This window comes from Corvus hawaiiensis, chromosome Z, assembly GCF_020740725.1.
Source record: "Corvus hawaiiensis isolate bCorHaw1 chromosome Z, bCorHaw1.pri.cur, whole genome shotgun sequence".
Lineage (NCBI taxonomy): Eukaryota > Metazoa > Chordata > Aves > Passeriformes > Corvidae > Corvus > Corvus hawaiiensis.
Genome location: NC_063255.1, coordinates 68,403,180 through 68,428,414, shown reverse-complemented (window position 1 = coordinate 68,428,414; position 25,235 = coordinate 68,403,180). Strand labels below are relative to the sequence as shown.

At 41.0% G+C, this 25,235-nt stretch overlaps 1 protein-coding gene across 7 annotated transcripts in view; it reads right to left on the bottom strand.

The window, feature by feature from the left end:
* Nucleotides 1-25,235, bottom strand: part of ARHGEF28 (Rho guanine nucleotide exchange factor 28) — a 120,052-nt gene that overhangs the window by 8,522 nt on the left and 86,295 nt on the right. For 6 of the 7 annotated variants that reach the window (XM_048292756.1, XM_048292758.1, XM_048292757.1 and 3 more), the window contains 10 exons: nucleotides 24,497-24,573; nucleotides 23,639-23,817; nucleotides 22,877-22,971; nucleotides 21,828-22,010; nucleotides 19,124-19,255; nucleotides 18,435-18,520; nucleotides 15,009-15,047; nucleotides 14,872-14,919; nucleotides 12,638-13,117; nucleotides 9,075-9,375 (listed from right to left, as the gene is read on the bottom strand). In XM_048292756.1, coding sequence (XP_048148713.1) covers nucleotides 9,075-9,375; nucleotides 12,638-13,117; nucleotides 14,872-14,919; nucleotides 15,009-15,047; nucleotides 18,435-18,520; nucleotides 19,124-19,255; nucleotides 21,828-22,010; nucleotides 22,877-22,971; nucleotides 23,639-23,817; nucleotides 24,497-24,573 — 1,620 coding nt within the window. The remainder of the gene's footprint in view (nucleotides 1-9,074; nucleotides 9,376-12,637; nucleotides 13,118-14,871; nucleotides 14,920-15,008; nucleotides 15,048-18,434; nucleotides 18,521-19,123; nucleotides 19,256-21,827; nucleotides 22,011-22,876; nucleotides 22,972-23,638; nucleotides 23,818-24,496; nucleotides 24,574-25,235) is intronic. The other variant, XM_048292760.1, reaches the window with a different exon arrangement.

The window sequence follows — 25,235 nt, the reverse complement described above, 5'->3', positions numbered from 1 at the left end:
AGGGGCAGGGCAGCTCGCCTGCCCACTGACAGCAGCAGTGGGGAAGCATGGGAAACCCCCACACCTCCTCTTTTGGGTGTCCAGTGTGGGTGTGAATGAAGTGGGCTGCAACCACTTCTTCCTAGCCCATCATCTGCAGAAGCCGTTTGGCCAGCAGGCTGAAGTCAAAACAAACTGCGATCAGTAGGGAACACTCCTGCTTGAATGTTTGATGGAGAAACAGAAACCCCACAAAGCTACAGACCCAAACTTCCAAGGACTCAAGAGACAATGAACCAGCTCCCCTTTCTGCTGCCGGCCAGCACGTCCCCACACTTCCCTCACCCACTGTCCCAATTTGCACCCTGAAGATAAAACACTGTATTAAGGCTTTATCTCCTTTCCTCTTGAAAAGAGAAACAGCTAGCATTAACCCTGAAAAAACAGTCTCTGGAACATGAAGTCATTCCCTTTGAAACAAAAGGGGACATTTACACATCAAAACTCTTATTTTGAGCTGTTACCACAGACAGATGTTAGTGTGTTGATTAACTCTGCCTCATATTTTATGGACGCTCTTTGGTTGTAGGTTGTTTTGCTGGGTTTTTTTTCACTTTGAAATAAACATAAAATCAAAGACCTTGGCAAAAAATCAGTCCCCAGTATTTGGCCAGTCTTTCAGGTGCAACATAAAGAAGTGTGCTCTGGACTTTGGCAACCATTTTCTTGCATAGCAGAAGAGCACAGCTCTGTTACAAAAGCCAAAAGGGGGAGGTAATTTATAAAACGCTCAAGTCTCCTCCTAAGCACTTTGGTTTTATAGGGTAATTTCCCAACAACAGACCAGATCCACCACTTCTTACTCATAAAAGCTGCTGAGATCAAAACTCAAAGAGAGTAGCAGAAGAACACTAAGTCAATATACAGAATTGCTGCAGAAGAAAAAATCAGGCAGAGCACCTGTTTCAAATCAATTACATGCTAATCTTACCCTTTAATAGAAGCTGCTGATGTTGATTCATACAGGAAAAAATACAGGCATTACTACAAGAGTGAGCATCTGAGAGAAGCCTCTTATCTCAGAGTCACAAAGATACTTGTTCTCTCTTGAGCTCAAAACTGAGGGAAGTATTCACTAATTTTTCATTGCAGTTTGAGTATTAGCACAGCCATTTCTATTTATTTCTTGCAGGAAGTATATGTGCTGATGTTTTCTTCTTGGAGTCCTTGAAAAAATCAAGAAAAAACTTGAAAGTTCCACATTTCCCAAATTTTGCATTGTAAGCATAGGAATTTTCAGTATGTGATTGAATATTTTGAAATGAATGCCCTTTTTAGTTGTTTGCTAAAACCTCTGTGAACATGTAACTGCTATAAAAACAGTTTGCATAAAAGGTAAAGGAAGAATTGTACATCAAAGCCGTAAAACCCCACAATTATTAAATAAGCATGTGCTGCCATCCCTTCAGCCAAGTGCTTTCCATGAGTGCATGGAGAGCACTTGGATGCATTTTCCTTACTTCTGCTCCTGCTTCTCCCTGCTATGAGCAACACTGGTCTTACCCTTAAGCCCAAATTCATCACCTCCTCCTCCTACCTCACCTTTACTACAAGTTTTAAAACACCCGCCTGTATTCATTTTCACTTTCAGATCTAAACTGCCTGTGTTTAATGCAGGAGCCTTCTTCAGACCTGCATCCCCTCCCCAATGGCACTGTGCTTCAGTGGCAAGTTGCTCTGCACAGAAGACAGCTTCCCTGCAGTTTTCCTGTCAGCAACAACTATCCTTCAATTTTCAAGTTCAATTAATAAAGAGAAAAAAAAATCTCTTTTCATCCTTGCCAAATACACTGCTTTCCCTGTCTGCCATATATTCTCTATCATGGAATATATTCAATGATTTTTAAAGTACAGGGGTTTAGTTTTTTGTACAACAGACCTTAAACAAATACAGAAAAATCAGGTGAGTGTTAGAAGTCTTCCAATTTGATTAAACTAAAACCAACTTCCACACCAGCACCAAGGCTCCTCCTCTCTGCCAAACTAAAACTTTACACCCAAAAGAAAATCTTCAATAGCATCTGGCAAGGGAGCAAAAGACAGACAATCTACCCCCATGCCTCAATTAATATTTAACAGCAGATGACGCTGAGAAGGTTTCATATTATTAACGCTTCATTATTTTTGCACAACATGCTACAGGCCATTTCTTGGAATATGTACAGTATTATACTAAATAATTAAAATGAGATTGTACTTTTCAAAATAAGCCAGACAGATACACTTGGTAATTCAGCTACATGATTTTATAGGGTGTGTTTGCATATCCAGTATCTTGTAATATTTGGTCATCTATAAACAGCTTGTCTCATCTATTAGGATGCATTATTTATTCACACTAGGGCATCTATTTCAGGCTGCAACTTCATTACAAAACACATACAAAATATTTTAATGTACTAAAGCAGGGCACTGTAACCAAGTCTCCACCCACACTGAGATCGCATTTCCCAAGGAAAACAAAGACCTCCCTCTTGACATCAAACAACCAGCAAGACTGTTGTTTTGTGGCTCTTTTCATGAGAGATCACCTCTTTCCCTGAAGACTTGTTAAGTCACAGCTGCACAACCCTGAGCTGGAGCTCAGGATACAACTCACTATAAAGCAGTTGTCTGGCTAAAGACCCTCTGCCCATGGTTTTCTGCTTTGAAAAGTTCTCCTTTCATCCCTCTACTTCCCTGAAACCTCTACCTACTGGAAAAAACATATCTAAGTAAAGAATAAATCTGCATAAAAGGGAGATCATCCACAAGATTCCAATTTCATTGATGCCACTAATTCTGCTGATCCCACAAGCCACTGCACTGAAGCTGGTGGAACCACAAATGTGAGAAAAATGAGGAAGATTTAGCCATCATCCTATGGCTGCTTAAGAAGTCTGCAGACAATGAAAGCCTGAGTGTGGTGTGCAGATTTACACCAACACCAGTGGCACCTCAAAAGGGGCAGGCAATCTCTTTACTCCATTCATAACCTTAAAGATGTGCACGATTTTAAACTTCCCCCCACAAATGAATGAACTCTAAAGAAGATATTAGAAGGAATAAAATCAGACAGGCATTACACAGGATAGGCATTACTTACATTAATGTACAAGATAAAACCAGAATATCATTAGCTGCCTTAATTAAAAGTTTATGTAATAGTGCTGCATCTACTGTGGTTATTTTCAGAAATGAGGAAAGTGTTTTGAGATGAGAAGATCACTAACAGAACAACAAATCCTGAGTGCTACAGAGGTGAAAATCAAGTGTTACTCGAAATATACTAATTGCAGATGACATATAATGGCATATTTTTCACTTTGGTATCACACTGCCATGTGATTTAGTCCCTTTTGCCATTTGCTTTAAACAAACCACAGCATTATTCCCAAGAGGAAAAAAAATACTTCCTCTCTAGTTCATTTCCACCAAGTATCTCAGAGACACTGACATCTTTCAGCAGAGCATGAAACTCAGTGTTTTGTGGGATGGAGAAGAGGCAAATTTGCTGTTGCCTGTTGCAGAGTTAAAAGTAAGAGCTTAATTGTTCTGATAAAGCCATGAAATTTTGAACTTGGAAGATGCTGGTGCTGATGCTGCTCAACTTCATATTCTTATATATTTCCATTTAATTTTTTTCTCATAGCTTACAATGAGCACCGAATGGGCTCTGTGCTCCCCTGTGTAGCCATCCACACTAAGAGTAGAAGGGATATGTTGAATACCCTTCAAAAAAAGCAATTTAAAATTGTTCTCAATGTGGCATATACTCAATTAGAAAAGATAAAAAATTTAAAGCAGCACAATATGTCACACCTGCTCAGGAAGCTCCCCAACAAACTGGGAGCTCCATGGGTCATATCATCCTTCACTTTTTAAAGATTTCCCTCTTTCCCTCTTCCCAAGTGAAAGAAAAACAGAAAGAATTTGCTCACTGGATGGGACAGTGAAAAAAATGGCGCTATTAAAAATATTATTAAATATACCAGAAAAAAATTAAAATAGGTTGACAGACATCTTCACATGCAATTATGCAGGTGGTAAGGGGCTGGCCTGTCACTGACTCCAAAGGATGCTGTTATAAAGTGTGTGCTGTATGGGACACAGTTATGTTCCAGCTCAGATGAGACAGATGTACTCAGGAGTCCTTTCAGCAACAATAATATAAAAATTAACTCACATATGCAGAACTGTGGTGATTTTTTTTTTCGGGGGGGGGACGGGGGTTGCTAATCATTATTTAACAGGTTCCAAGTGATGAAAGCAATCTTACTCAACAAAGTCCTCAGCATAGGCTCCCATTAGCTACCTCTAGCACTGGCAGCAGTAGCTATGCTATCTGAGTAAGGCCCTGAGTTACTGAGATTTGCTCCTTGCCAAAATCCAGTCTTGAGTTGTAAGCATAGACAAACAGCCTGTACCACTTCAGATGGCTTTTTAACACTGTAGTACAAAGCATATTTCATCACATGGTTTTTATCACACTTGCATTGCACACAGTTTTACATTGTATACCTCTCCTGACTGCAACAAATTCACCTTAACACAAATATAAGGAAAGAACCAGGCCTATTGTTCTCAACCTTCCTGATGCAAACATGGAGCAGGTACTTTATACAATGTCATTAGGCCATAACTTATGTTAAGGCAGCCTTAGTGGTAGTTTAACCCCAGCCAGCAACCAAGCCCCAAGCAGCCCCTTGCTCACTCTCCTACCAAAAGGATCAGGGAAGAGAATCAGAAGGGTGAGAGCTGGAGAACTCATGGGTTGAGAAGAAGACAGTTTAATAGGGAAAGCAAAGGCTGTGCACACAAGCAAAGCAAAACAAGGAATTCATTCACTGCTTCCCATGAGCAGGAAGGTGTACAGCCATCTCCAGGAGAGCAGGGCCCCATCACACATGATGGTGACTTGGGAAGACAAAACTCCATCCCTCGAAGTGTTCTCCCCTTCCTCCTTCATCCCCCCCTTTATACACTGAGCATGGTGCCACAGGGTCTGGAATATCCCTTTGGTCAGTTGAGGTCACCTGTCCTGGCCGTGTCTCCTCCCAGTCTCCTAAGCACCCCCAGTCCCCTCCCCAGTGTGGCAGTACCAAAAGCAGAAACAGCCTCGGCTCTGTGCAAGCCCTGCTGAGCAACAGCAAAAACATCTCTGTATTATCAACCCTGAGTTCAGCACAAATCCAAAACACACCCCCATACCAGCCACTGAGATGAAAATTAACTCTACCCCAGCTGAAACCAGCACATAGACAAAAAATGTGCTGTTCTAAATGCCATCTAAATTAACAATGGGAAACCAAAGCAAATGAATCTGATACAAAGTTTTAAGAATAGGTTCAACAGAGCAATCACCATTAGAATAATCTGCCTTAAGGAATAGGAAGGAAATTTCATATAAACTTTTATGGAGTTATAGGATACTACATATTGTTTCCGGAATATTTGCTTTTTCTATTGCAAATTAAATATTTTACATCTCTAGAAACCACTTATTTTATTGAAAGCTGCTATAAATTATTTTTCCAAAATCAAAATATCTCATTTGCTTATATACATACACGTATTATCTGTCCTTTAAAAATATTTAAATGACATTAGTCAAATAGAGTCCTACTTTTGCTCCCTGGGTTTGCATTTGGCTGTTTATGAAGATCACAGGTTTTCCTATGCTCCCCATAAAGATTTAAACTACATTTTTCACTGCATCCCGTGTACAGATCCTTCATACTAAATGCCTGAGGTAAAACCCTCCCACAATGAAGTTTCAGTGGTTTTCCAGATCTATCACTTTTCAATTCTATTTCTGTAGCTACAACATCTGAATAAATAAAGTTAGGGTAGCAGCAGCAAACAATGCTGTTCACTTCAAAGTTTAAAAGAACTAAAATTGCACTGATTCCTGAAATCAAAGAGGTGAATCCATAGGTAAATCCTTAGGCATCACTTTGGCTAGTTAACCTGACATGTCAATTAAATGCAAGATTAATTAATTCAATTCTCAGTCTAGTCTGACACAAAACCTATACTTCCCCCTCATTCCTAATTAGCCAAAGTACTTGTTTCTTTCATGCAGATAATTTCATAACGATTACTGTAAAGCATTAACACATTTTTCTTTCAATCATATTTTCCTCCTGTTGACTGACACACCTTTCCTAGCGAGTTTACTTATGCCAGTTTCAGCTTTGTGGGAACTTGCCTGAAGGTCTTTAGTAAAGTTCCCTCCCATACACATAAAACAATGATATATAATCATGATGTTAGCTATGTGGAGAGATCTATGTCTTACCTTAGGAAATATGAATGGAAAATTATGCACTGGAGGAATGTAGCTGTTTCCATTTCTGTATATTTATGAAGCTTAATTGAATAGTACTTAACATATGGTAGAATGCAGTGTGATTAATTCCTTGGAAACTAGTTCAGATGGTGCTCCTCTTTAAATAATTTAAGGGGGTTTTTTGACAGAGCAGACTTCTTACAAAATACCTAATAATTCTGGGAAAATTGGAAAATTAATCAAACCCAAGAAATTCCTTTTGTGTACACACAAAATTTTAACTATATATTAGGTCTGGGCATGTATGTATGTGGTACATGGCTATATGCAGTAAACCATACTCAGTATTTGTTTCTTAGTTCTAGGTTGACTAATTATTTAAGGATGTTTTTTTGAAAGATGATTATGAGACTTTATACACAAAGCTGGTCGGAAAATGCACAAAAATGCCATGAAACATTCATTCACATGAAAATATTGACAATTTCAGCTAACTTTCAAGTTCTTTCCCTCACTGCATTTCAGTTCGTTGTCCTTCAAAGTGATTGCAAACCGACTATATCCTGCAGAGGTGTCAGAAAGTGGAGGCACAAGGTTGGAGATCTTCTTAAACTCTGCTAAACTCTCTGGGGAAGAAACATGCCCAAAAACACTCAAGAAAAAGGAAACCAGTTTCCTTTTACAAAATGTTTGTATTGTTCAATTTGATTGACACTGCTTTGGAACAAGCGATTTGCTTAATTTCCATATGCGGAGAGCCCTTTGGGGAAGCTTAGCACTCTTCTCATTCCCCATTCCCTCCCTGTACAGTAGTCCTGATGCATGACAGAAACAAGTCTGAATCATGCAGACTCGTGCACTCCATGATCAGAGCATAAAATTCTTGTCACCTTTTGAATCACAAATGCAACTATGGAATGTGATGTCACATCTCTCTGGGGGGAGGCTTCCAGCCCTGCCTGCTCTAGCAATGCAGTGGTGGGCTTCACAGCATCATCTGAACCATCAGAATGCTGCAAGGATTTGCTTCGCTCCTTTGCATAAGGTGTCTTGTGGCACTACCCAGGCAGTAAATGCACATTTTGCCAACACGACTTCATCAGAGAGACTTACACTGGCCTCCTGGGCAGGCTCTGTAGCCAGAGCTGGTCCCCAAGAGTGCTGGGACTGTCCCGCTGCCCTGTTACCAGGGCAAGATAAGGATGTCTACGCAGGATGCATTGACACCAGCCAAACACAAAGCTGGTCCATTGTAGGTGTCTTAGAATCAGTTTATCTTAGAATCAGTGCAATTAAACTGGTACAAGCCAGTTTCATTAAAACAGATGCTCTCATGTGGGCTCAATAGAAAGTATCCTGGTTAGCTTGTATCTGTATGTTCGCCAGTGCAAGCTTTTGAGAGGTTTAAACCCACATATGTGCTCCTTCTCAAATTTGCACTAGCTTAGCTAACTTATAACTAAAATGACAATCGCAGTTAAACTAGAACAAGTTTCACCAGGCTACTTATTTAGGCATTTTTAGAAATATTAATCTCTTTTGCTAATCAGCTTGGTTTGCTGATTGTGGTGATACAGCTAGCCTGCCCTACCTTTGATTATAAAATGCTCTTTTGGCAATCCACATACCAAGGACTAGTATTAAGGCTGTAACAGATGCCTGCTTAATACATTACAGGCAGTACAAGGAGCAAGTTCCTTAACCACTGATATAAGACAATTAACCATTGTACCTGTGTATGTTTTCTACTCCTAATTCTACTGCCCACTGGTCTTTGCTGTGACCCACCTGAAGTTGGTGTGAGGACAGAAGTTATTCTGCACTGCCAACCACAGAAAAATGGGAGCTCGGGCACTGCTGCAGCATTGACATGCCTTGTCTCCTGAATTTCACAACTGTGCAGAAAAACCCACCAGATGACAATCTATTATACCAAAAGTGCACCACTGCCCCCCAAGAGTTTTAGCTGTTGTGTTTTTACACCCTGCTCTCCAACTCACACTAATGAAAGAAGTTAGATCAAAGCTAATATTGTGCAAAATGAGAAATAAACCTCAGACAGTTTAGTGTTTCTCCTAAGTTTTTAAGATCTTTGAGGAATTTTCAGAGCATGCAGTGCTCAGATAGGCAGCCTCTTCCACTCATTTTGGTAGCCACCATCAACAACTGCCATGCAGTCTACGTATGTTTGGGGATTCTGATAAAATCCAAGAATAAAGAAAGGTAATGCAGTAAGAGCTACTAACGTAACGTATAGTCAAGGATTGCATTATTCCTTAGAAGTGACACAATTGTCTGTCCACAGATCTTTCAAAATATTTTCATTCCTCAATGAAGCAAGAAAAGGGTGTTTGAACACTAATTATCATTCTAAGACATTAAATCAAAAGCTATTCCAACCAGAAATCCTCAAGTAATGCACATATGTTCTAAAACAATCAATAAAATGAACTTGAAAAAGAGCGACTCCAAGTCGCAAAAAAAAGGTCAAAAAGCATTGGGAAAAGATTAAGAGAAAAACACATTCTGAGTACTATTACACAGACACAAAAAGGAGTTTTGTGGGGTTTTTCAGTAATTTTCTGTATTTCTGTTCTGCTTATTTTCTCACCTACCATCAAAAATCTTGCAAAGAAGCATGTGATTGTTTTATCAAAATCTCTTGCTTCCACCACTACCAAGCTGTCTTTGTTCCTAGGACTATTCAGCCAGAGAGGTGGCAAACTGCCTGTACCATTTCTTAATTAAATAAAGCATTAATTACCATTGTTAAAGGAATCCTTGTTGCTTTTGCAGGAAAAAGACATCTGCTGGAAAGGACTAGTGGATTTCCACAGTGCACTAGTTAATGCTGGCTGACAAGAAGTGTCCATTTTGAGGTCCACCTGATTTTCACTAGTCCCTGCTACATCAGAATTTGAGATATTCATCCCATACACACCATCCTCATAAATGAGAGAAGAATCTGGTCTGTTGATTCTGCTTAGAGACACACACACTACAGCTTCCTTGAAGTAGAATGCATTTTCACCATGTAAGCTGTCCAACTGATTATGTCCCATTATCTGCAGAAGGGGAAATAAAACAACAAAAAACAAAACAGAGAATCTCATTTTCACCTTTGTCAAGTACCAGAATCACAGAATCACAGAATATGTCAAGTTGGAAGGGACTAATAAGAATCATGGAGTCCAATTCCCTGCTTCTCACTGTGTGAAACTAAAGTGTATAACTACGAGCATCATCCTGAAGAATCCTATACCAGGATGCATAAAATTAACTGCCAGACAGAATGGGGATTCATAGCAAATATTCATCCAATCTGCCAGAAGTTAACCTCAAAACACATTAAATTGGATGTGTGTTCAGGAACAAACAGCAATAGCCTAGAAGATCTGGCCTTAGCTCACCGCAAAACAAGTAATAACTACAAAGTAACAGATAACAAAGGACCGCTAACTGGGATGCACTGAGCTCTGCTGACTGCTTTCAGGGGGTTAATATTTTGCCTCATGGCTCTACAAGGTACCACTTCTGATACATAAATCTGCATACTCTGCAATCCAAAAATAACACTGTACCTCACGTGGATAGGTAATCACAGAGAACAGGGCTGCAGCAGCCAAACTGAGGATGGCGAACAGCTTTAGCAAGAAAGCCCTGGCTCCCAAGGGCTGAAAATGCAACTCCTGCAGACTCTTTGTCTGCAGGTGTTTATTAAGGCCAATCTTAAAAAAAAAGCAGGAGTATTAGTGTAAGTTACTGCACTGTTTGGTCACACAAAACTATCTAGGTTCAGTGTAAAACAAAAACACTGGGCTGGAAATACCGGCTGACTGACAATCATTCAGACAGTTCTGCTGCTGCAAGGAGTATTGGAAACATGGGAGAAAGACAATCTTAAGGCCTGGATGGAATCAAAGCCATGTAGTCTACTTGAAATAAAAATACAGCAGCCTTACAAATAAAACATTAGTTTACAAAAACTACTACTCTCCGACACTCAGCATTTAATTATTTTGCCTCCCTCTGTCTATGTGATCCTGGATATCCCTGTATCAGGCTATCATACTTCAACTTCCCCTCCTCAAAAGATGTCACAAGTCACATCCATTAAAGCTGATGAGAAACCTCAGTTTTGGTTTTATCATCCACTTCTTAAGCACTGCCAAACAAGCCAAAACTGTAGCACATGCTACACTAGTAAAAAGTGTGTTCATTGTTTGGGCTGGCAAGCATGTATGGGAAAGTCATGTTCACATGGTGTTCACAAAAGCCAGGTGAAAAGGGGGAGGTCAGAGGCCAATCCTTTACCCCCTCATGCAGGCACAATCTTAGATGCCAAATGGTCTCTGCCTGTTATGGGTGAGTTGCCAGCTGAAAAACTATGGAGGTGATGGCTTGAAGAAAGGCTCTACAGATTTTCTTGTGAAAACAAGAACCTGAGGGGAAAAAAGAGCTGTTTGGGTCAGTGAGCCTCCCATATGTGGAAAAGCCAGACAAAATGTTTTGATTTTCAGGTGCTTTAGAGAACAGTAATGGAAATCAAGACCATACCCACCAAGCAGGGATTAGAGATGAGGATCCACCTGCCAGGTGAGCACCCAGACAGATGAGTTCAGAGACAGAGTGCATCCTCCACCCTCAACAAAAACGTAATTGTTTTTAGTATTAAAACACTTAAGCAGCTTCAGAGCTACTTTAAATTGTCCCCCCAAAGAATGGTCATCTCCGAGGACTTAATACTGTCAGGGATGGAGCCACACACCAACCTCTTCCCCTAGGGGGCTGCTTGTTTCAGGGAACAGGACAGCAGGGCCTGACATGTGGGGTTCACAAGAGCCTGATGTTTGCTGCTCCTGGAGGTGCTCCTTTTCCTCCCTGGAGATAGTGGTCCAGGAAAAAGGGCCGCAACCAAAAACATCACTAAGTGCTTTATATGCTTAAGTACTACAATAATTTAGTTTTCCTACAAGGTGCAGAGACACAATGTATCTTATAAACACAGTAGCAAAGCAGAATAAAACACAGATTCTCATATTTACAATTTCTGTCTTCTCAGTTTAATAAACATCTGCCTAAGTTTGGGGGTTTTAGGGTATCCAGCTTAAAATCACAGAATGGCTGAGGTTGGAAAAGGCCTTTAGAAGACATCTGGTCTAGCCCCCTGCTCAAGCAGGGCCACATAGAGACAGTTGCCAAGACCATGTGGCTTTTGAATATCTCCAATGACAGAGACTCCACAATTTCCCTGCGCAGCCTGTGCCAGGGCTCCATCACCCTCACAAGAGAAAACAGTTTTCTGACATTCAAAAGGAATCTTTTGTGTTTCTCTTTGTGCCCATTGCCTCTGGTTCTTTCACTGGGTGCCACTGGAAAGAACCTGTCTCCATCTGCTTTAGAACCTCCATTTAGGTATCTATATACATTAAAAGGAACCCCCATTAATAAGAACTCTTTCTTCTCCAGGCTGAACAGTCTCAGCCTTTCCTTACTGGAGTGATGTCCCTGTATCTCAAACAGGCACTTCACCAGACATCCATCCTCCTGTCTCTACATCCTTTCTACAAGAAAGGCTCTATGCCTTTCTTGTTCTGGGGAGCCAGACTCCAGGTGTGTCCAGAGCAGAGAGGAAGGATCCCCTCACTTGACCTACAAGCAGTACTTTGCCCAATGCAGCCCTGGAGACCATGTGCCACCTTCACAGAGGGGCACGTTTGCTCATGTTCAACACAGGACTCCCAAGTTCTTTTCACAGAATCATAAAGGCTGGAAAAGATCTCCAAGGTCATTGAGTCCAACTTTGGACCCAACACACCACCATCACATCAACTAAACCATAGCACTAACTACCATGTGCAGTCACTTTTTGAACACTTCCAGGGATAGTGACTCCACCACTTCCCTAGGCAGCCTGTTCCAATGCCTGACCACCCTTTCAGCAAAATACTCTTCCCAAACCAAACCTTCCCTATCACAGCTCTAGGCCATTTCCTCTTGTCCTCTCACTAGCTGCCTGGGAAAAGAGGCTGACCCCCACCTTGCTACAACCTCCTTTCAGGTAGCTGTAGAGAGTCAAGCTGTCTTCCAGCTGGTGATCCCCGGCGTCTACCCATGCAAGGGGATGCTCCTTCCCAGGGGCAGGACTTTGCACTTTCCCTGGTTAAACTTAGTAAAAGAAAATGCTTGGATATGCCTGAATCTCAGCTTCCCACAGGCTCATTCATTACATTAAGAACCAACAAAACCCAGATGTCCTGGCTCATTCGTCAAGGAAGGTCTCTAGCAGTGCAGTCAGGGATATAATTACAATGCGGAACCACACACCTCATAGTCCCCTGTGGGTGAAAACAGGCTGTTTTGCTGACCATGCTTCCAGTGCCACAGGAGTTTCTTCTGCATTTTCACGTTGTCTCTCTCTCTCTCCACCATTTTCTGGCCCTCCCGGAGCCTCTCCAGGCTCTGCTGGTACTCCTGCAGCTGCAGCGCCAGTCCCTGTCGGCTCTGCTCCAGCAGCTCCTCCTCGCACTCGCACTGGCACTCCCGCTGCCCCAGCCGGCCCTCCCTCGCCTCCTGCTCCAGCTGCCGCTGGTCACATTCACGCAGCCACCGCTGCTGGTCCTGCTGAAACTGCTGCTTCAACTTGTGTATGTTGGCCAGTTCCACCCTTTGTTTTTCCAGATTCCGGTATTTTTCTTGTTCCAAAACGAGGTTTAGCCGAGAAGCCTGGCCTCGACTGGTCTTCTCATTCTCTTGCAGTAGTAACCTATGGAGCTCTTTGTGGCTGTCCTGGATAGCCAGTACTGCCTAGACACCACAGCAAAATCAGACACAAATGTTTAAATATCAGCATTAATCCATTTCTTTGTTTTTATAGAGAATCATATAACAATACTTCAGCTTTTTTTGGAGGTTATTCTTTAAGCAAATAGAGAAAATTCTGTGATCATGCCTTTACAATGAGGTATTTCTAAAATCAAACTCAATTCTTTTGAGCACTTTTAACAAGGCTTCTGGTTTACACTTAGTGTTATTATACATGTTTATGTTACAGCTGTGCATATGCACTTCAATTACAGCTGGGGGTCGTGTTCTCTCAGACGATGTAAAGACACATAGGAAAAATGATTTTTCATGGTTAAAGAGGGCAATAAGGCACTGGGAATGCTATACTCACCCAAGTATTCCTAACACAGCTGTGACCTATACAGATAAAACTGTACTGTTTCCAGCAGAGCTCACTCCAACTTTAAGGCTCTCCTTGCTAACCTGCAGCATTGCAGCACAGCTAACATCAGTCCTACGGCCACTTGCCAATACAGCCATGCCACCAGGACTGTACCGCTACACGCACCTGACCAAGGTGTCAGTGCAAGCATAAACCTGCAGCTTAGTCATCATTTCAGGTTTGATGTTCCTGTTTTACAGGTGAGAGCTCTATATTCCATCCTTCACAAAAGTGTTGTGACATTTGCATCAAAGATTGTGACATCCTCCAGCAACACAAAAACAAATAGCTGGGATTAAGAAGAAAGGAAAGCAAGAAAACCCTAGATCTGCTGAGGCACTTATTGCACCGCCTATGTTCAAGAGCTGACATGGGAACCTATTTCAGCAGACATTCCCAGAGAATTCACATAGCCCCACTGCCCTATGCTGTCCACCCCAGAAAGTTTTTAACTTCATGCAGTGTGCAATCCCCTTTGCTCTTCCTCCAGTATTGGGTCAGTTTCAGTGATCTGTAAACAGGACAAGATCCTCTCCTTGTTTCTCTGCAATTGACTGCCCATGGTCTGAACAATTAATGCATGATCTTAAACCTTACTTTACTGTCCCTATTTGTTTTTCAATTACTCAAAAAAATTTGCCTGAATTATAGGATTTTTATTTTGCTTTTGCATTGCTTCAATACATTTCACTTCTAAGCCCAAGGTTTCCAGGTTATTGTGATATATGCTAAAGTCAATAGGATCAAAAAATTAAGTATACTCAAATGAAACATTTTAAAATAGAATTATAAAACTGCAGCTAAATAAGAAAAAGTAAATTAAGACATTCAAACATACCATAAAAGAGGCAAATGCTTCATACTAAGGCCCTACAGAATATACAAGATAATTGAGATTTAAGCATCTAAAATGGACTGAGTTTGCTATCTGAGATCCCCGGCAAAGTTACTGCTTACTACTAACCAAGAGAACAGTCTAATCAAAATACTGAATTTTTTCAATTTTTTGGACTATAATTTCAGAAATCTGTATGTGGAATGACATCAGTTCAAGTAGAGCCATCAATTTACTTTCCTGCTACATTTTTGGACTGTACAAACATCCTCTTTTGGGAGGATGGACTGATCTCCAAGCAAGTTAGTATTATTCAGCTCTTAAAAGAAATCTACAACTAGAATAAAAATACATTCTGTGACAACTTATGCAACAGTCAGTTGAGATCAGTATCTATTAATGTGATGTCTGAAAGTAGGGCAACATGAAAACAAATCTTTAAAAGTAAATTATTAGGACAAATGAATTACTCTATGAAGTTAGTAGTGGAGTAGTCACCTGCATGCTGTATAAGAGACGGGTTAAGTTCTGGATTGCTTGTACAATCTAGAAAATAAAAGAGAAGGATTTTCAAAGGTTTGACCTCTGTTAACTAAATAGTTACTACATTCTATCTGAGGTTTAGATTTACTCACCTCTGTCCCTGTAGATCCTGAAATATTCATACTTCCTCCCTAAAAAAAACATATGTGAGCTTTAAAAAGTTGTTTTAAATTTTAAAATTGTATCATCTAGGTAATTTTTTTTTTAAACTAGTGGGGACCTAAGGCTAGGAAATGTGTACTGAGTCAACCCTTTATGTGGGTATGTGAAAAAAGACACAAGCAACAATCGGTGAAGACTAATAATTCATCAACAATGGCGTTTCCGTGGAAATTACTAGAGACTCTAAGCACAACTTTACAAATGAAACTATTTCATCCAGAATTTTAATCCCTTCTGACTAATGCTGCACAGAAAAGACATTTCGATTCATTTGTTTACTTGAAAGTTTTGAAATACAGTAACCAGACTTCTGTATATAAGCACAGTGGGTTTAGACTACTTACAGTGGGATGGAACAGCATGAGACTCTTCAAAAATAGAAATAATAATGTACTAAGAAACTAGCAAGAAGTCATGTTAGTGGATTACAACAAATGCCTTCGGTGCCCTGTGAGATGCTGTGTCCAGTACACTCTAGAAAACACACCAGCATGGTCACTACTGTCCTCTGCAGCAAGGCACAGCCACTTCATCCTGCTCCCTTTTCATAAGAAGCTTTCTAAATTTATGGGGTGAAGATACCCATAATCCCTTCAGCATAAAGAATAGCTCCTCTGAGAAAGATAAGATGAAATGGTGGGAACTGTGTCAAGCGCAATCCCTTCTGAGCCTATGCTGAAAAGACTTCCTGTATTATTTTTCTCTTTTTTTTTTTTTTCAGAGAAGCAGCTGAGAGTTTGGGGAATATTTGTTTTCTCTCTGATTCTCCTAAGTTCTCTACTGAGTCTCATTTTCCACCACAGAGAGCAAAGCATCTGCTACATTTAGATGCAATAACTGAAAATGAAAATGAGAAAGACCAGCCCCCCAACACAGCCCAACAGAGACACCCATGGGGGAAAGGGAATACCAGCTGCATCACTTCCTCCTCTACTCTTTGTCTCATTATTTCTCTGCAGTATTTGCTCCCATTCCCCTCCACCTGAGGATCTTCCCTTCCTCTTCCTCACTGCATCCACAAGCCATAGAAAAGCTCAGCTCTGCTGCGAGAAGCAGAGGATTTTGCATGATGTCTCTGTGCAGCACAAGGATGGACACAAGATAGCTCTGCTTTCCCTTAACTGGATAGTGAGCAGTGGGTAAGATGGTGACCAGCAGGGCCAAGAGGGAGAGAAAGAAGGTGATGCTGGAAGGTGGAGGAAGAGTGTACAAAGGAGAGCCTGCACACTGAAAGAGTAGAGTTTCTTTCAGGTTTTTAAGCCCTTTTGAGTTTAGAAAAGGATGTGCACAGGGGAAGGTTTATCTGGCATTGGTTTGACCACGGAGTTGCAAGTAGCCAGTCACAGTGCCCACAGTCCCCTCACTGCAGCACCATTTGAGCACTGGGAGATGAGGCTGAGGCAGGTTTAGCTGAGTTTGCACATGCCCTGCAAATCCAGATAGGAGTGAAGCAGTAATTTCAGGTGTTTAACTGAAGGCCACCACCACCTCTCTGCCACTGTTCCCGATCACCTTGGTTCAGAGAGATGAGGCTGGTCACATCCCAGAGCAGGCTGCGCCGCGCTTTGGACAACGCCCACAGAGATCCAATTACAAGGCAGGAGCAGGGGAGACAAGATGGTGATCACTCCTCACAGCTGCCCACTGGGGACCCCTCATGTTGCAGGGACAATGGTCTCCCTTCCAGTGTCTAGTCAGCATCTAACCTCTGAGCTGGGAGCTTTTGCTCCCTCTGCCCAGGTCTTGTTTTCCCAGGCTACTTGGGCCGAGTCTAGAGCTGGTACTCCACGCTCCGGGGCTGCACACCCACCTCCCTGCAAAGCCCTTGCCTTGCCTCTTCTCTTTGCTCATTCTGCCACCTGCCGGTAAGTCTGATTCTGACATGGTATCAGAATTGATGTATGCCTTGCCCAAAAAATAGGCCACAAATAATAGGATAATGACTTAGGGTGGAAGAGTTGGGTACAGGTCCCTCCAGCTTTATGAGCAAGCATAGCTTCAAAGTTAGAGGAAGTTGCCCAAGGCCTTCTTCAGTCAAATCCAGGAAACTCCCAAGGGTAGAGATCCCCACAACTTCTTTGGACAAACATTCCTCCTTGCTCATCCTTGCACCTTTTTTTTTTCCTTGTATACACTCAGAATTTCCCTTGCTGCAACTTGTAATCTTGGATGCTCATCCTTTATCTTTCCATCTCTGAGAAAAGCCTGGCTCTATCTTCTGTATAGCCACAGTGGCAGAGTTTTCACATGGAGCTACTGGAACTTCTAATGGGCTATATCTGAGCCACTCTACCCTCTCTAGGTTGTTCTATTTCTCTTCACCTAGCTTCTCTGCTCCCTCACTTGGACTTTTGTTTTCAACCTATTTCTTCACTCACATTCTTCATCCTTCCTCCCTCTGTCAGCAGTCTGATAAGATGATACAGAGCTAAACATAAGGTGAGATTATAGAGAGATTAGTGTATTAGCAAGAGTATTCCCAATATAGAAAACAAACAAACCCAAGCTTTCAGGCACACAAGCCTTCTTTCAGACCTGATGCAAAGACAATATGTTAATGCTAATTAACTCCTTTTCTAGGCAAAGGTTTCTTTCCATTTCACATTCTGTATCTTATCTTCTTGTATCTCCCCTTTAGTCCTTTTGTGATTCTTATTCTCCACCTAAGAACTACACTATTAGAGTTGACTTTATTTCCACACAGTAATTCACATTGCTTACTCCAACACTCTGTTGCTACATAAAATTTGTCATTCCTAATTTTGTCCAGAACTGATTTTTGGTTCTGCTTTTCTACCCGGATTTGCTTATCAACTATAGGACTTTGCAAAATGGGCACTTCCTCTTCTATTCTCTAATTGCTCCATTTTTAAAAATTCAAAATTCTGAAGCAAGCTGGTGTAAAAACATCCATCCTATTTTATGTGCTTGTTCTCAGGACGAAGTTCTTCCAATGCACAAGTCTTCCTTGCATTAGCTGAGGACTGTCACTGCAGGAGACTTTCATCATCCTGTGAATAGGAGGAGGGAGTAGAGGAAATACTATTGTCAGCTCCACAGATATGCACCTATTGAATGATGACAGCAGAGAACCAGGCTCGTAAGTGGCCCATACAAGTGGTTTGAAAACACTGCCTGTTGTTACAACTCACTGACCCTAAGCCTTCCAGGAAAATTGTTCTGTGCTTGGATTGTTTAAGACTGCTTTTAAAAATTTTATTAATAATTGCAGTGACCTCTATTAAACTGAATTACCTGGATCTGAGTGAAATTCCCCGTAAAAATTTGGACAGTATGTACATGCAGAGTGCCCAGACTGCTATGTGCAATGCAGGAAGAAAAACTGGTTACAATACCTTATCCTCAAGACTGGCACCTGCCACTTCCTCCTCAACACTGAGATTGATTTCTGGTGATTCTTCAATTTCTTTTCTTTCTGCATCTAACAAATAAAGGCCCAAGAAAATGCAAAAGAAAGGTATCAAAGCATATCCTAACTAGTAAAACAAAGAGCATGCTTTTTTACAGCTACTTAGGATAGTGAGAAAGTGATTTTTATTATTTGGAGTTACATAATGGATCCTAGGCTGGGGAAAAACAAATTTGGAAGCCAGGATGGCCCAGGTGGCCCAATCCAGTTTTTCTACCTTAAAAATTAGCACTATTTCACATATGAAAGTTTGGAACTAAGTGTAACCATAACATTAAAACTGCTCTGTAGCAGTGTTTTTTACACAACTGTATTTGCAATTTTGTTGTGAGAAATTAATACTACCCTTTGCAGCTGAAATTATTGGAATCTCAATCCTGGTTTTCAAGCCTCCTGACAAAAAGGGAAATGGTCTATACTGCAAAACAGACTTGCTGTAGAGTTGAACAGCAATGATAAGAAAGTGTACCTCCAACAAAGTTATATAACAATTTACACTACCCGAGCATTTGCCAAAAGGCAACCTTTATTACATTATTTTCTATTGATTCTGTCCTAGACCACAGAGGCTTTCCAAAAAACTCTGAATATGTAAAAGCATCAAATTTTACTAACCACCAGCAACAGATTCGAAGATTTCATTGGCAGTGAATGTACGCTTCACAGTTAATTCGCCAGTACTTTCCTCTGGTGATCTGTCTGTTTCACTCACTTGTGATGTTGTTACAGCGACATGGAGACTTTCAACTAAAGAGGAAAACATACAGAATTACAGAGGCCCCTTAAATAGTTCCTTAGTGCATAAATCAATGACATAGAATTGATTGACCATGGAATAATTTAGCTTGCAAGGGACTTTAAGAGGTCACCTAGTCCTACACCCCACTCAAAGCTGGTCAATTTAAATTGTGTTGATCAGAGCTTTGAACACGCAAGCCTTTAACACCTCCAAAGACGGAAACTTCAAAGTCTTCCTGAGCAATCTGTTCCCGTTTTTTAACACTCTCATGGCATATAATTTTTCATTTCAGTTAATTGGCATATTCTGTGTTTCACCACAAGACCATTGTCTCGCGTCCATGTGTCCTTTTATCGTCATATGCCTCTGCAAAAAATCTGGCTTCTCTATATCCTCCCATTAAGCAGTTGCGGACAGTAATGAGATCCCACCAAGTCAACTACCTCAGCTTCTCTTCAGATGTCATGTACTCCAGCCCTCTAATCATCCTGGTACCTTTCACTGGATTTGCTCTACTTTGTCAATGTCTCTCCTCTCCAGGGAAGTGCAGTGTTGGTCATGGCACCCCAGACAGGACTCACAAGAGGTAAGTAGAGGAAGAATCACCTCCCTCAACTTGCTGGCAACTCTCCTCCTACTGCAGCAGCCTAGAAAGAAGTTGGCCATCTTTGCCACAAGGGCAACTGCTGCCTCATGGTCAACCTGCTGTTGAGTACGACTCCCACGTCCACTTCCACAAAGGTATTTTCTATCTAATTAGTGTCCAGCCTGTACCAACACACAGGATTACATCACCTGAGATGCAGGACTTTGCATTTGTATTTGTCAAATGTCTAGGTGCTCCTCTTAGCCCATTTTCCCAGTCTGTAGAGGTATCTCCAGCTCACTGAACACTCCACCTCATTCGATGACAGTCATGAATTTGCCAAGAGTGTTGTCAATTCTGAGGTCAACTGCATTAATAAATATGTTGCGCACTACTGGTCTCAGGATACATCCCTAAGGGAATCCCCTAATAACATGATACCAACTGGACATCGTAGGACTGACCCCTTGAGCCCAGCAGTCCAGCCTGTCTTCCATCCAGTTAAGCAGTTGACATCAATTCTGATGTAAGGATACTACAGCCAGTGCAAACAGCGTTGAAGGTCTGAGAGATGTCCAGGTAGCCAACATGCACTCTTTTCTCACCATGAAACCTGTCAGGTTAGTCAGACACTACTGCTGTAATTAATCCATGACAGCTGCTCCAAATTTTCTTTCTGTCTTTCAGATTCTTGGAAATGCCTTCTAGGAGGATTATCTCAGAGATACTGGTGAGACTGACTATTTTTTAGTTCTCTATATATATTCCCTCTTGAAGGGGAATGTGAGGTTTGCTTTCTTCGAGTCATCAGGAACCTCTCCTGATCACTGTGACCTTTCAAAGCTGACAGAAAACAGCCTCACGGTGACATTGGCCAGCTCCCTGAGCAGCATTGGATTTATCCCATCTCATCTCATGGATTCATGTATATCTAATTTTCTTAAGCACTCTGTAATTCTATCCTTCTCTACAACAAGCAATGCTTTATTCCTATAGAGTCTGCTATTAGCTCAGGGACTTAGTATTTCCATCCTGGATAATGATCCCCACAAATTGTCTACAGTGTAAGTAACTGTAAGCTTCCACAGAGTATTGTAGAGTCCTGAAATCCAAGACATCATCAACATCAAAAACAGCATGAGAGAAAGTGAAAAATAAAGAAGTGGACAGAATAAATGTGTGTAATAAGTATAGGCTGCCATTTTAACTATTTTCTGTTTCATCACTGACTTATAGTACCCTACACAAGTTAAATCAATTTTATCAATAAAACGCTCTTTGACTTACTTATGATGATGAATACCAAGCTCCACTGCTTTATAGGTTGAAATGTTGTTAGTAGCACACAGTTCTCAATTTAGGTGATGCTAGAATCAGGACTCAGTTTACCAGGACCCTTTTCAGCTGAGTTTAGCAGAAGTTTAGCTGAAGTTCCAGCTAGGCAAGCTATCTACAAATACCATTCCCTTCCTTCCTTCACAGGACAGCACTGTAGATGGTGCAACTACCTATCAACTCCCTGTCAGATAGCAGGCAGAGAAAAAAGGGCTCCTAGAGCAATTGTGGAGGTGTTTCTCGGTAAAAATTTGATTTGCTCTGTATATGATCATACAGGATTCTGATCTGACATCAAAATCAGCCAAGGTAGGTGAAGGTCGGGGACCAGGTGCAATATCATACTGCAACTCCTGATGTGCTTCACAGAGCTGTACTGCAAGGACAGCTAACAACCTAACACCACACTCCTGCCTGTTTACATTTGATGCTATGCCCTAAACATATCCTTTATTTTGCAGTCTGGCAGGTACCGTCTCCTGTATCTGACAAGAATAAACTTGACAGATTTCTCTTCTACACCCTTTGGCAATTTTTGACACTGCCAACTCTTGAGACCCAACAGAATTGCAACACAAGGCAACATGGCTGCACTTTGTTACCTTAAAATACCTGCCCATGTGAAGAGCCACCAATCTGCTCTTCCCATGAAAACTCACCTTCCCTGAGTGCTGCTGCCAGCAGTGAGGCAGCCTGTGGAGTTTCTCCAGAATCGGGTTTGATAAGTAGGTGAGGTTCTACGTGGACATCGTCAAACCCACACATATCTCCCAGTTCTGCATAGATACGCAACTTTTCTTCTAAATGACTGCATATTTGCTGGTCTTGGTTACTCAGTGATTCTGTAACCAAAATTGAACAGTGTAAAATTGAAAACTGTATTAGAAATTTTATCCTGCAGGGAAAGCATGTTGCCCATTCACCTTTCTAATCTTTATGCCACACAGAAAGTGCTAATTCAAGTTATGATTCTTTTAAGTGACCAGGAGCCAAATTCAGCCAAGTTCATCCCATAGTCTGTCCAAACAAAAGCTAACACACACCCAAAGCCCTAGCCTGATGAGGTGGCCTTGGCTGCCCTCTCTGGCCCTCATTACTCCTGTTGCACTCACAATGACAAGTCAGTGCTTCTGGAAAAGCACTTGGCTCATGTGTGGTAATTCAGGGCCTCAACATCAAAAGAACACCTACTTTGCGCAGAGTATGCCCTTCCCTGTGGCTCTCAATAGGACAGACATTGCTGCGATTTCTCTCCTCAAAGCAGTATAAAGATGTGGGAGTTAGGTGTAGGGGCACCAAGGAAGTAGAATTTATGCTATTAGCTGTATTTTCAGATAAAAATAATAGCAGCAAAGGACAAAGTGCCATAAACAAGCACAAAGCCACACAACTGTAAAGATTCAAGGTATTATCAGAACTACCTGGTCCTGATGCTAATCTGTGAAATTCAGTGTTTGTTTTGAAAATATCCATTTTTATTTTTTCTTTTTTTGCTTATGGCAATGTAGCAAAAACATTAAAGTGTTTGGAAAACACATGCTTCTCTTTTGATACACTCACATTATACCATCAGACCACCCCATCTGTCTCTGCTGTGACTCTGACTGTTGAGCCACTCTGAACCCTCCAGCCAATATGGGTACATGATTAATTCATCCTGAATTCTAAGGATGTCAGAGCTCTCAGAGCAGCAGGAAAGGTACCACACCTTGATATTTCTGAATTTTGTATGCCTTGGCCTCAGCAATACGTCTGTCCTCATCAGACTCACTCATTTTTACTTCTTCTTCTTCCTCTGGACAACTTCAAAGATGAAAGACAAAGGTGGATAAAGCAAAACTGCACATCATCTGTTCATCTTCAATACAATATTATGTTCACAATAAACAGAACACAACACCAGCACCTTTTGCAATAATCCAGAAGCATGCCACTTGTCAGCCTCTTTAAGAGGCAGTAAGTGGACAGAAAGCAGACTGAAGGGCTTGTTTTTACTGTGGTAAGGCTGCACTGTGCAGAGAGAGAGTGGCTGGCACACACACAGGTTTGCTGTCCTAAGGATAAGCTTGGGCCCCATCAGAAGCAATGTTTTCCCCACCATTCTTAATGAGCTGATGCCAAGATAACAGGCATGATTTGTGATTTCCTCCAAATGGTTGTATGGGACACCTGCAGGACTCTCTAAGGCAGCCAGTGCCAAAGGCAAAGGTGAGGGAAGGCTGTCACAATAGTGGTAAGGATGTTTAATGAGGAGCAGAAAGGGTATGCTGATTCAGTGGGAAACCAGGAGGAATATGGGGAAGTGTGGCAGGAGCAATGAAGAGGTTTTGGCACCTTGAGCTCAGAGAAAACCCAAACTCACAGATGGACCCAGTGCAATGCAGAATAAAGAGCATGCTGCCATGAATATCCAACAAACTTCTCATCTGCTTTGGACTGCTAGCATGAAAACCAAACTCCTTCTCCCTACCTTTCCACTGCCTCTTGAATATGCCTCATCCAATTGTTACGTTCTTCTTTGGAACTGGTATGAACCTCATACATCTCAGGCCCTGCAGATGAAGCACTGATCAGGAACATCCCCCTTTCTTCGTTGGCTACTTCTCTTACTATGAGCCTCTGAAGGGAGATAACAGAAGGTTTCTGGTCCTGGAGGAAACAGTCAAAGCACACACATAAATAAATTACTTTCTTATAAAACACCACACTCTAGGAAGAACATAATTTTTCAATTCATTGGACTAACTCTAGTCCTGGCATAGTCAGGCTACTGAAAGTTTTGAGTAATCAGACATCTTTTTAAACTGTTCTTTAAAATACATTATACAGTTAACAAACAAATTAAGCACTAGCTATGTGCTACAAAGAAAATCTCAGAGGCTCAATCATACTGAGACACAATATTCATATAATGTTCATATTTATATAGCTTGAGAACTTCTTTCCATGACCTTTCATATCTTTTATGTGTGTTTACTGCTGTATTTTCAGTAACAATTATTCTTCTGTTTGTTTTACCAAAAACTAAAATTTATATTAGACAACTGAAAGAGCCTGCATTACTTCCCACCTTCACAATCATGTAAGGTATAATACTAAAGATATAATTCTGTTATTTTCATCCTTCTTCATTAAAAAAAAAAAAAAAAAGATTTTTGGAAACAAACTTAATTTTCTATATACTGACATATTACAGTTCTGAACACAATACCAGGATTTCAGAAAAAATAAAAGTTATGTGGGAATGACCCAGATAACGACCTAATTTTTGAGAAATATACAAATAAATGAGCAATGTATGTGTTCAAATATCTGATAATATACTCACAACAGCTGCAAAGATGTATTTTTGATCCTTTTCTTGTAAGAACAGTAGTACATCAGTTAGAAGCAGAGCTAAGGTGTCTTAAAATGAGAAAAGGAAAATAATGGCTTTCAATTAAAATTAGTACAATCAGTGTTAAATTCTTATTTTATCTGTTGAAGAAATATAGAATCCTACAGGAAACTAAACAGGAAATATCTGAATTAGCCCACAGTCTGCATGAAGCACTTGCTCCTCCTTGCTTTGTATCTCCCAGGAAAGAGCACCATGCTGGAGCACTGGCCCAGGGAAAGAACAAATCCTTGCACCAATGGCAGTACAGCTTCCCTAAGCCATTCACCTGGCAAAGACTACCTCACATAAACTTTGCTTTGCCTGTGCTGTAACATACACTCACAGCACCGTAGTACACTGGTAAAAGCATTTGTAGAATAATGATGAACAGACAGCTTTATAAAGTTGTACAGCAAATACTAGTGTGCCCCAAAAAACCCCAACCCCTAATATGTGATTAACACCAAAAATCAAATTCTGAGCTTGCATGTAAAACTGTAGTCCAGCCAAATGTGGCTTTAGAATTTCTTTTCTACTATGGATGTCTCATTACCACTGAATTTTTTAGTAAATTATTTTCAATAGCAAATACTGGAAACAATAAAAATGTACAAGTCCAAACACTGTATTATGAAATGAAATTGAAAAACAGAAAACTAGAAGAAGGGGACTGGAAGAAGAAATACAG